The 13,555-nt window shown below is 51.3% G+C and overlaps 1 protein-coding gene across 1 annotated transcript in view; it reads right to left on the reverse strand.

Annotated features, from left to right (window-relative positions):
* LOC308128068 (zinc finger E-box-binding homeobox 2-like) overlaps nucleotides 1-13,203 on the reverse strand; it is a gene marked incomplete at both ends in the record, with an annotated part of 18,336 nt that extends 5,133 nt beyond the window's left edge. The window contains 5 exons of the mRNA XM_080493736.1: nucleotides 4,058-4,217; nucleotides 6,030-7,408; nucleotides 8,730-8,826; nucleotides 12,495-12,629; nucleotides 12,982-13,203. Of these exons, the coding sequence (XP_080349862.1) occupies nucleotides 4,058-4,217; nucleotides 6,030-7,408; nucleotides 8,730-8,826; nucleotides 12,495-12,629; nucleotides 12,982-13,203 (1,993 nt within the window). The remainder of the gene's footprint in view (nucleotides 1-4,057; nucleotides 4,218-6,029; nucleotides 7,409-8,729; nucleotides 8,827-12,494; nucleotides 12,630-12,981) is intronic.
* Between the last annotated feature and the right edge of the window lie 352 nt (nucleotides 13,204-13,555).

A 13,555-nucleotide genomic window follows, 5' to 3' on the forward strand; every position in this document is an offset into this window, starting at 1 on the left:
ACGCACACACGCACACACGCGCACGCGCACACGCACGCACGCACGCACACACACACGCACGCACACACACACACACACACACACACACACACACACACACACACACACACACACACACTCACCAATCAAACGAAAGGAAGCAGAAGGAAATCGAGAAAACAAGGAAAACTAATAAAAAACAACAACAAAAACCAGAAAACAAAATAGAATCAAGTTCTAACTGTTGGAAATGAACTGATCAATGACATGGAAACTGGGGATCTGGGAACTGGGAACTGGGAACTGGGGAACTGGGGAACTGGGAACTGGGAACTGGGAACTGGGAACTGGGAACTGGGAACTGGGGACAGTGGCGCTGCCAGGATCCCCCCCCCCCCCCCCCAATAACTTTCTCATGGCTACTAAAACCATGTGTTCATGCAGAAATGCAGTATAAAAAGCCTTTTCATCACAGATAGATACTGGAGATAAATATCTTCTATCTAAATATCAGAATAAATACCTTTACTGATGAAAACTATCCAAGTTCACGTCTTACCTTCTGCTGCAGCCGCATAAAAAAGCGGCTGCTATTACTGAAACTTGTGGGGGTCGAGGACGGAGACAAACCTCAGTTTTTCGTGGTCTCAAATCCCATAATCCTGAATCCTGCCATGGAGGTTTTAGTGAAGCAGATAAATCCCACCGGACCTCTGCGCTCATAGTGCTGCGGTGCGTTCAAAGACCTCCAGGAAAAGTCCCTCTTGAAAATGGTTTTGACAATAAATCTGCAACCAAATGTCTTCATCTTGTCCTCCAGCCATTGTCGTTTGACTAAACCTCCATTAGATCAACCAACTATAGTTTGTTCCTGCAGCTGCTCCAGATGCAGTCAGCCAGCTGGAGAGTGAACTCTCTGACCGTCCAATCAGAGGGCAGGAATATGCTGACGTCACCCTAGGCCTTCTAGAAGGTCCTGAGTCGTCAATATCTAAATGTGATTGGTTGAGGCAGCAGCGTCACCGACTCTTATTTTACACTGCAGACGCCTGCAGAACTGAACCTGAAGGCCTCAGGCAGATTCTTTACCCGGCAACAGGTGACGCCCCTGACGCCCTGACGCCCTGGCGGTCACGCCCTGGCGGTCCTGACGCCCCTGACGCCCTGACGCCCTGACGCCCTGACGGCCCGACGCCCTGACGCCCCTGACGCCCTGACGCCCTGACGCCCCTGACGCCCTGACGCCCCTGACGCCCTGACGGCCCGACGCCTTGACGCCCCTGACACCCCGACGCCCCGACGCCCCTGACGCCCCGACGCCCTGACGCCCTGACGCCCTGACGCCCTGACGCCCTGGTGGTCCTGACGCCCCTGACGCCCCTGACGCCCCTGACGCCCTGACGCCCTGACGCCCTGACGCCCCTGACGCCCTGACGCCCCTGACGCCCCGGCGGCCCGACGCCCTGACGCCCCTGACGCCCTGGCGGCCCGACGCCCTGACGCCCCTGACGCCCTGACGCCCCTGACGCCCCGACGCCCTGACGGCCCGACGCCCTGACGCCCTGACGCCCCTGACGCCCCTGACGCCCTGACGCCCTGACGACCTGACGCCCTGACGCCCCTGACGCCCTGACGCCCCTGACGCCCTGACGGCCCGACGCCCCTGACACCCCGACGCCCCGACGCCCCTGACGCCCCGACGCCCTGACGCCCTGACGCCCTGACGCCCTGGTGGTCCTGACGCCCCTGACGCCCCTGACGCCCTGACGCCCTGACGCCCTGACGCCCCTGACGCCCCTGACGCCCCGGCGGCCCGACGCCCTGACGCCCCTGACGCCCTGGCGGCCCGACGCCCTGACGCCCTGACGCCCCTGACGCCCTGACGCCCCTGACGCCCCGACGCCCTGACGGCCCGACGCCCTGACGCCCTGACGCCCCTGACGCCCTGACGACCTGACGCCCTGACGACCTGACGGCCTGACGGCCTGACGCCCCTGACGCCCTGACGCCCTGACGACCTGACGCCCTGACGCCCTGACGACCTGACGCCCTGACGACCTGACGCCCTGACGCCCTGACGACCTGACGCCCTGACGCCCTGACGCCCTGACGCCCTGACGCCCTGACGCCCTGACGCCCTGACGACCTGACGCCCTGACGCCCTGACGACCTGACGCCCTGACGACCTGACGCCAACCACTGCCTTTAAAATTAAAATTCTACACACAGTGCGTAAAAGATTCCGGCTGGCAACGCCACTGCCTGGGGATCTGGGGATCTGGGGATCTGGGGAACTGGGGAACTGGGGATCTGGGGATCTGGGGATCTGGGGATCTGGGGATCTGGGATACGGGAACTAAATATCTGGGGAACTAGAACACTGGAGATCTGGGGAACTGGGGAACTGGGGAACTGGGGAACTGGGGATCTGGGGATCTGGGGAACTGGGGAACTGGGGAACTGGGGAACTGGGGATCTGGGGAACTAGAACACTGGAGATCTGGGGAACTGGGGAACTGGAGATCTGGGGATCTGGGATACGGGAACTAAATATCTGGGGAACTAGAACACTGGAGATCTGGGGAACTGGGGAACTGTGGAACTGGGGATCTGGGGAACTGGGGAATTGGGGATCTGGGGATCTGGGGATCTGGGGAACTGGGGATCTGGGGATCTGGGGATCTGGGGATCTGGGGATCTGGGGATCTGGGGAACTGGGGATCTGGGGAACTAGAACACTGGAGATCTGGGGAACTGGGGATCTGGGGATCTGGGGATCTGGGGATCTGGGGAACTGGGGATCTGGGGATCTGGGGATCTGGGGAACTAGAACACTGGAGATCTGGGGAACTGGGGATCTGGGGAAACGGGAACTGGAGATCTGGGGAACTGGGGAACTGGGGAACTGGGGAACTGGGGAACTGGGGATCTGGGGAACTGGGGAACTGGGGATCTGGGGAACTGGGGATCTGGGGATCTGAGGAACTGGGGAAACGGGAACTGGATATCTGGGTAACTAGGAAACTGGGAAAGACAAATAAAATAAAATAAATCAAATGAAATGAAGAGAAAGAAGGAAGAACAACCAGGAGAAAAAGTGAAAATGAAAAGTTTGAGTTTGGTTCCAAAAACAGTCGTGATGTTGGTTTGTAACTGTTTGGTGAAGTGATTGTAATGTGATTACTTTATCTGATCATTAAGAAAGGAAGAAAGAAAACATACTTCATCAGTGTTTAACATTATTATCAGATGTGTTAACAGTGTATCATCTCTCTCTCTCACACACACACACACACACACACACACACACACACACACACACACACACACACACACACACACACACACACACACACACACACACACACACACACACACACACACACACACACACACACACACACACACACACACACACACACACACACACACACACACACACACACACACACACACACACACACACACACACACACACACACACACACACACACACACACACACACACACACACACACACACACACACACACACACACACACACACACACACACACACACCCTGACCTCTAACTCTGAGCCCAAACCAACGTGACGTAAAGACACTTCAATCAGGAGACATTAGGTCCTGGGGGGTATTCCAGTGGTCTACATGGGTTAGAAGGGGGTGGGGTGGGGATGTAAGGTCACTTTAAAGGGGTACAAAAGGGCTGTACCTGTGGTAGGAATAGTGGATAAAGACTGTACAGTATAAGTGAACGTAAAGGTGATATAAAGGAGGTAAAGTGGTATGGATGTAGAGTACATAGGGGGATAAATGGGTGGTAAAGAGGGTGACGGTGGTAAAATGGGGTATAAAGAGGATTTAATGGGGTCAAATGGGAATGCAGGTGATATAAGGTTGAAACAAGAGGGTGGTCTATAGTGATTATGACGTAGTATACGGGGTATACATATGGTGTAAACAAGGGATAAAGGTGGTTAAAGGTCATTGAAGGTGGTAAAGGGGGTATAAGGGGTACATTTATGTAATAAAAGGGGTATAAGAGGTACATTTATGTTGTAAAGGGAGTATATACCTGTGTGCTCATATTTGTGTCTGAGGAGGGAACTGGTCTTCCGGAATGTTTTGTCGCACAAGTCACAGGCGTACATACCGCTGTCAGTCTTCTTCTCCTTCTTCCTGCCGAGCAGAGACTCACTGTCTTTTGGCTCCAATCCATTTGGCTGCAGCGCCCCCTGGAGGACACACACACTGTTACACACTGTGACACATTGGAACACACACGTTACACACACCGTTACACACTGTAACACAAACCGTGACACACACCGTGGCACACACCGTGGCACACACCGTTACAGACCGTAACACACACTGTTACACGCTGACACACTGTAACAGTTACACACTTTTACACTCTGTCACACACTGTAACACACTGTGACACACACTGATACACACTGTAACACACCGTTACACACTGCAACACACCGTTACACGCTGACACACTGTAACACATGTTACACACTGTAACACAGACTGTAACACACACTGTAACACACCGTTACATGCTGACACACTGTAACACACGTTACACACTGTAACACACACTGTTACACGCTGACACGCTGTAACGCGCTGTTACACATTATAACACTCTGTTACACATTGTAACACGCTGTTACACATTGTAACACGCTGTTACACATTGTAACACGCTGTTACACATTGTAACACTCTGTTACACATTATAACACGCTGTTACACATTATAACACGCTGTTACACATTATAACACGCTGTTACACATCGTAACACTCTGTTACACATTATAACACGCTGTTACACATTGTAACACGCTGTTACACATTGTAACACGCTGTTACACATTGTAACACGCTGTTACACATTATAACACGCTGTTACACACCGTAACACACTGTGACACACACTGTGACACACACTGTGACACACACTGTGACACACACTGTAACACACACTGATACACACTGTAACACACACTGTTACACACTATGACACACACTGTTTCACACACTGTGAGACACTGTAACACAGTGTGACACACACTGTAACACACACTGTTACACGCTGACACACTGTAACACACACTGTTACACACTATGACACACACTGTAACACACACTGTAACACACACTGATACACACTGTAACACACACTGTTTCACACACTGTGAGACACTGTAACACAGTGTGACACACACTGTAACACACACTGTTACACGCTGACACACTGTAACACACACTGTTACACACTATGACACACACTGTAACACACACTGTAACACACACTGTTACACGCTGACACACTGTAACACACAGACACACTGTAACACGCTGTTACACATTGTAACACACGTTACACACTGTAACACACACTGTTACACACACTGTGAGACACTGTAACACAGTGTGACACACACTGTAACACACACTGTTACACGCTGACACACTGTAACACACACTGTTACACACTATGACACACACTGTAACACACACTGTTACACGCTGACACACTGTAACACACAGACACACTGTAACACGCTGTTACACATTGTAACACACGTTACACACTGTAACACACACTGTTACACACACCATTACACACTGTGACACACACTGTGAGACACTGTAACACAGTGTGACACACACTGTAACACACACTGTTACACGCTGACACACTGTAACACAGTTACACACTTTTACACACTGTAACACTCTAACGCACACTGTTACACATTGTAACACACGTTACACTCTTATGACAGGAAGTGGTGTAATTGGAGAAGGCGTAGGGAGTGTGTGTGTGTGGGGGGGGTACCAACAGGTGGCGAGGTGTAGAAGAAGTGGTAGTGGTGATGTATGAGGTGTAGAAGAAGTAGAGGTGATGTAGGAGGTGTAGAAAAAGTGGTAGAGGTGACGTAGGAAGTTTAGAAGAAGTGGTGGAGGTGATGTAGGAGGTGTAGAAGAAGAGGTGGAGTAGGTTTGATGGTGGCAAGGCTGGTCGTACCTGGAATGCAGGTCTTTGCTGGAACTTCCTTCTCAGTTGCACGTCAGTGAGAGAAGACGCCCCGGTGTAGGTGTAGGTGTAGGCCAGGTGGGGCAAGAAGCTGATGGGGTCTAGACCGGCGTAGGGCCTGAGGACGTGGACGGTTGCCGGTGCAGGAGTCATGAAGGTGGGTGGAGGAAATGCGCCGTGAGAGGTGTAGGCGGGACAGCCTGCAAATGTGTTGATTCCAAAGAATGGACTGGAGGCCTCTGCCTGGAGGTGGGTGGAGTTCCTTCTTCCATCGGGGCCCAGGACTTCTGTCCTGATGCTGATGGAGTCTGAGGGCCCAGAGTTGCTCTGCGGAGCTGAGACGTCCAGAAGATCGTTGGGTCTTGGTGTAGTGGCCTCAGCGGTGTCGAGCATCTCCACCAGGTGTTTGGACAGTGACAGGTCCAGAGGACCGTCCCTGATGAACTCTTCTGAAGTCCGGCAGTTTGAGGTGTAGGAGCTACTCTGGGAGTTCTTGGAGGACACGGAGGACAAGTTGAGCGGTGACCAAGTGTTGCTCTGGGGCGGGAAGCAGTCCGAAGAGTCCACCGGCCTATGGGCTGAAGCAGAAGAGCTGCTAGAGCAGCTGCCTGGTCCCCCACAGTCCGCAGTGGTAGACCATTTCTTCAGACCGGGGAGGTTCTGGCTCTTCCATTGGTTGAACCACTCTGTGACTATCTCCTGACTGAGGCCTACAGCGATGGAGATCTTGAGCAGTTCCTCTGAGTTGGGTTCAGTCTTCATGGCAGAGTAGGGCTTCAGCACAGACACGTGGTCTTGGAAGGGACCGGGGCTGGTGGATCCATCGCTGCCGGGCTGCTCGGCAGGGGGGCTCTCTGGCTGCAGGACAGCCCTGATGTCCTCGTTCATGTTGCACATGTAGCGTTCATGTTGGTGCAGCGGGATGGGCCCGCTGAAGGTCTCCTGGCAGTACTGGCAGGAGAACAACAGGAAGTGGTTCTGGTCCTGGTTTAGCTTCTCCTTGCCTGGAGAGTCTTGACCTGGCCCAGTCATGGAGATTCCTGACCCACCAAACCCGCGCTGCATGGATTTCGGCATCTGGTACTCACCCAAGTCCATCGGCTCACTTTTAATGTCGAGTGACCTTTGAGCTTCAGGCAGGCCGAAGATCTGCCCGTCCTTTGGAGCGCTGTGGAGCTGGCTGAGGGCGGGACTTCCTGGTGATGAGGAGCTGGAGTTTGGCAAGGAACTGGGTTTTCTGCCGTTGTGGTTCTGGAGTCGTCCATTCAGGGAAGTGAGACTGACACATTTCTTGCTGCTGATGTGGGAACTGTAGGATCCCGAATGGGAGAATCGTTTCTTACAGCTGGAGCACTCGTACGGCTTCTCGCCTGCAACACAAACACAGCACCGTAACCACAACCCTGGGTCAGAACCCTGGGTCAGAACCCTCAACCAGAACCCCAGGACAGAACTCTGGGCCAGACCACCACACAGAATCAAAGTGTAGATCAGACCTGCAATATACTCTCTGTGTGGTTCTCATGAGGACATGCAATAGTTCCAGGTTCTTTGGACACCAAATGTTCTCGTCAAAGAGTTTCTCCTCCAGAGTTTCCAGAGTCTCCAAATCCTCCAGAGTCTATAGAGTCTCCAGATCCTCCAGAGTCTATAGTCTCCAGAGACTCCGGTCTATAGAGTCTCCGGATCCTCCAGAGCCTACAGGGTCTGCAGATCCTCCACAGTCTCCAGAGTCTAAAAAGTCTCCAGATCCTCCACAGTCTAAAGAGTCTAAAGAGTCTCCAAAGCCTCCACAGTCTCCAGAGGCTCCAGAGTCTATAGACTCTATAAACCTCCTGGCCAGGTGAACCAGATCTCTATCTCAGTGGGGTTCTCCTCTTGGTTCCACGAAGGTTAAATAACTAAACTCACCGCTATGGATCTAAACTTACATTTGTGGAACTAAACTCAGCACTGTGGATCTAAACTCACCACTGTGGATCTAAACTCACCGCTGTGGATCTAAACTCACCGCTGTGGATCTAAACTCACCGCTGTGGATCTAAACTCAGCACTGTGGATCTAAACTCACCGCTGTTGATCTAAACTCACCACTGTGGATCTAAACTCACCACTGTGGATCTAAACTCACCGCTGTGGATCTAAACTCACCGCTATGGATCTAAACTCACCACTGTGGATCTAAACTCACCGCTGTGGATCTAAACTCAGCACTGTGGATCTAAACTCACCGCTGTTGATCTAAACTCACCACTGTGGATCTAAACTCACCGCTGTGGATCTAAACTCACCACTGTGGATCTAAACTCACCGCTGTGGATCTAAACTCACCGCTGTGGATCTAAACTCAGCACTGTGGATCTAAACTCACCGCTGTTGATCTAAACTCACCACTGTGGATCTAAACTCACCACTGTGGATCTAAACTCACCGCTGTGGATCTAAACTCACCGCTGTGGATCTAAACTCACCACTGTGGATCTAAACTCACCGCTGTTGATCTAAACTCACCACTGTGGATCTAAACTCACCACTGTGGATCTAAACTCACCGCTGTGGATCTAAACTCACCGCTGTGGATCTAAACTCACCGCTGTGGATCTAAACTCACCACTGTGGATCTAAACTCACCGCTGTTGATCTAAACTCACCACTGTGGATCTAAACTCACCACTGTGGATCTAAACTCACCACTATGAATCCGGAGATGCTCCTTCAGATGATGTTTGTACTTGAAGGCCTTTAGACACTCGCTGCACTGGAACTTCCTGTTTCCAGAATCACTGAGCTGAGGACCAGAGAAAACCAGAGACCTGGACTCAGACCTGAACCCAAACCTGGGTAATATAGAGTGTAGTATGTGCAGTACTATAGAGTGTAGTATGTGCAGTGGTATAGAGTGTGTAGTATGTGCAGTACTATAGAGTGTAGTATGTGCAGTGGTATATAGTGTGTAGTATGTGCAGTAGTATCGAGTGTGTAGTATGTGCAGTAGTATAGAGTGTAGTATGTGCAGTGGTATAGAGTGTGTAGTATGTGCAGTACTATAGAGTGTGTAGTATGTGCAGTAGTATAGAGTGTGTAGTATATAGCAATACTATAGTGTCCTGGATCAGTGCAGACTGAAGAGTTCTGGAAGATATATGTGAGACAATAGCCCCATTTCCACTGAACAGAGTGGTACGGTGCGGTACCGGACGGTATGGGACAGTACGGTATGGAGTGGTATGGTATGGGACAGAGTGGTACAGTACGGTACAGAGCGGTACGGGATGGGATGGAGCGGTACGGGACGGAGCGGTACAGTATGGGATGGGACGGAGCGGTAATGGACGGTACGGAGCAGTACGGTATGGGATAGAGTGGTACGGTATGGGACACAGCGGTACGGGATGGGACGGAGCGGTACAGTATGGGATGGGACGGAGCGGTAATGGACGGTACGGAGCAGTACGGTATGGGATAGAGTGGTACGGTATGGGACACAGCGGTACGGGATGGGACGGAGTGGTACGGTATGGGATGGGACGGAGCGGTAATGGACGGTACGGAGCAGTACGGTATGGGATAGAGTGGTACGGTATGGGACACAGCGGTACGGGATGGGATGGAGCGGTACGGTATGGGATGGAGCGGTACGGTATGGGACGGAGTGGTAATGGACGGGACGGAGCAGTACGGTATGGGATAGAGTGGTACGGTATGGGACACAGCGGTACGGGATGGGATGGAGTGGTAATGGACGGTATGGAGCAGTAAGGTACGGGGTGGAGCAGTACGGGATGGGACGGAGCGGTACGGTATGGGATGGAGTGGTAATGGACGGTACGGAGCAGTACGGGATGGGACGGAGCGGAGCGGTATGGTACGGGATGGAGCGGTACGGTATGGGACGGAGTGTTAATGGACGGTACGGAGCAGTACGGGATGGGACGGAGCAGTACGGGACGGGACGGAGCAGTACGGGACGGGACGGAGCGGAGCGGTATGGGACGGAGTGGTAATGGACGGTACGGAGCAGTACGGGACGGGACGGAGCAGTACGGGACGGGACGGAGCGGAGCGGTATGGGACGGAGTGGTAATGGACGGTACGGAGCAGTACGGGACGGGACGGAGCGGTACGGTATGGGACGGAGTGGTAATGGACGGTACGGAGCAGTACGGGATGGGACGGAGCAGTACGGGACGGGACGGAGCAGTACGGGACGGGACGGAGCGGAGCGGTATGGGACGGAGTGGTAATGGACGGTACGGAGCAGTACGGGACGGGTCGGGATGGTCTGCATGCAGGCGAGAAAAGGCCTAAAAGCCAAACATCATAATAATACTTAAATGTTCCATATCCGATAGATATTTGAACTTTATTGTAAAAAATACATATTTCCAAGCAGTTTTAGGTGAAAAACCGTTCATAGTACAGAGTTACGGTCTCGTCAAGCCGAGGACGATTTACGCCATTTTTGCAGCGTTGAGGTGAAAACGTAATATTCCCAAAATGTTAATACTGCATATCTTTTCAAGTTTTTCCATTTCAACATGGAAGCTGCTCACTGCAGGGTTTCCTGAAAAAAGCCCAGATTTGGAACAAGTGAATTACTTCCGTCTGAATTTGACCAAATGTTGAAAAAATATATAAAAAACTGAAGAAGCCACAACAAGACCAAATGAGAAACTCCCCCAGGTTCCTCACTTTTCTACTTCTTCAGGTGTTTCTTCAGGAAACACAAAATAAAATCTACATCAGTCACTTCTAATATAACATAAAATATCATATAACATAAAATATCATATAACATAAAATATCATATAACATCATTTTATGTGACCTTCACAATGTTTGGCACCATGCCAAGTTTCTATGAACTTTCCCAATATATTAGAAATTCATTATTTCTTAGACTAGAGAGTCCACACCTCACTACCATGAGCATTATTTCTTAGACTAGAGTCCACACCTCACTACCATGAGCATTATTTCTTAGACTAGAGAGTCCACACCTCACTACCATGAGCATTATTTCTTAGACTAGAGAGTCCACACCTCACTACCATGAGCATTATTTCTTAGACTAGAGTCCACACCTCACTACCATGAGCATTATTTCTTAGACTAGAGTCCACACCTCACTACCATGAGCATTATTTCTTAGACTAGAGAGTCCACACCTCACTACCATGAGCATTATTTCTTAGACTAGAGTCCACACCTCACTACCATGAGCATTATTTCTTAGACTAGAGAGTCCACACCTCACTACCATGAGCATTATTTCTTAGACTAGAGAGTCCACACCTCACTACCATGAGCATTATTTCTTAGACTAGAGTCCACACCTCACTACCATGAGCATTATTTCTTAGACTAGAGTCCACACCTCACTACCATGAGCATTATTTCTTAGACTAGAGAGTCCACACCTCACTACCATGAGCATTATTTCTTAGACTAGAGTCCACACCTCACTACCATGAGCATTATTTCTTAGACTAGAGAGTCCACACCTCACTACCATGAGCATTATTTCAATATGGATGTGATGATCTGTGTTCTGGGGGGATCAGTTCTGACAGGAAGACATTTCCAGGCAGGACACGTCTGTCTTCAGTGTTCCTGGGGAGACAGTTGGACCTCTCCGTCATCAGGACTGATTCTCTGAGTCAGACAGTGGTGATCATCACTGACCAATCAGCAGACGGCTGCGTTGTCACTCCTCCTCACTCACCCTAACCCTCTGTATCGGTTGGCTGAGCCGTCGTCTTCCAATCAGAAGTCCCAACCCGCCCCTGGCATGGCTGCCGCCTGCCATAGTGCGAACGTGGTGCGCAGTGGAAAGCACTTTGGGGCTGCTGTACAAGTGAAGTCCATTTATGCTTTATTTGGTTTTTGTGTTCTTGCAGCCGTGGAGCGGCAGCAGCAACTGTTGGGTTGGTCCTGACAGAGTGGACCCGGTCGGCCCCCTCACAGCTCCGGTCCCGTGTCCGAGTCCCGGTCTCCGTCCTGCGCTACGTCTGCTCGGTCGGACCAACACTGAAGTTGTGGCTGTAGCTCCACGACCACAACGAAAATCAGGTCAACAAAACGACCAGTGCAAAGCAGAGCGTGTCACCAAGAGGACCCCTACGTACTGATGGTACTGATGGTACTGATGGTACTGATGGTACTGGTGGTACTGATGGTACTGATGGTACTGGGTGTGTCCAGAGTGACCAAAGTCACTGACCATTCAGCAGATGGCTGCATGTTGCTCCTCCTTATCGGACCCATTCTGTAGTACCCCAACAGAAGGGGGACCAAAATAGTTACCTTTTGGTACCATCATTTTTGTACCATCCAAAACCTTTTCAGTGGGGACGCACGCAAACCCGAACGGAACCGTACCAGAACCTTTTGTGCAGTGGAATGAGGATCATGTCAGTTTGGTTGGGAACTGTTTTGTTGGTGCTTTGTTGTCACCGGGTGGGTGGGGGGCTGGTGCTGGGTCACGGGGGGCTGGTGCCGGGTCATGTGGTGGCAGCAGAACCAGGGCTGGTTCTTCTGGTGATGGTCCAGGATGTGATCGTTGAGGGACGACAGCCGCTTGTAGCCACGCTGACAGAACGGACACACTACCGTCTGAGGGGAGGCGCCCAGGACACCAGCCGCCATTTCTGAGAACAATCATCATCATCATCATCATATCCATCACCATCATCATCATGACCATCATCATCATCATCATCATCATGACCATCATCGTCATCAACATCATCATGACCATCATCGTCATCAACATCATCATCATGACTATTACCATCATCATGACCATCATCATCATCATGACCATCATCATCATCATGACCATCATCATCATCATCATCATCATCATGACCATCATCATCATGACTATTACCATCATCATGACCATCATCATCATCATGACCATCATCATCATCATCATCACCATCATCATCATCATGACCATCACCATCATGATCACAGCCAGATGTTCCCTTTCACCATGCTCACTTTCATCGGGGCCGATGGTGTCTGGCGTGCTGAATGGCATCAGCGCCTCCGGGGCTTCTGGGTAAATAATGGCGGCGTCACTGTGCGGTCGATAAGTGTTAAAGGTGTCCTGGTGACCTTCGTCCTCCAGCGGCTGCTTCAGGAGGAACTGCTTCATGAGGGAAAGTCCTTCCACCTGGGTTACTGGGGCCGAGAGACAGGGTTAGAGAGAGAGAGAGTGTGTGTGTGTGTGTGTGTGTGTGTGTGTGTGTGTGTGTGTGTGTGTGTGTGTGTGTGTGTGTGTGTGTGTGTGTGTGTGTGTGTGTGTGTGTGTGTGTGTGTGTGTGTGTGTGTGTGTGTACCCGTAGGGTTTCCTGCAGAATGAAGAGATGCTCCATCAAACTCCTCACTCCTCTCATCTGTCAACACACAGAGACACTATCATCCTCCAGCTCCTCATCCTCCTTCACCTCATCCTCCCGCTCCTCATCCTCCTTCACCTCATCCTCCCACTCCTCATCCTCCTTCAC

The sequence above is a fragment of the Lipophrys pholis genome, assembly GCF_963383615.2.
Source record: "Lipophrys pholis genome assembly, contig: SCAFFOLD_90, whole genome shotgun sequence".
Lineage (NCBI taxonomy): Eukaryota > Metazoa > Chordata > Actinopteri > Blenniiformes > Blenniidae > Lipophrys > Lipophrys pholis.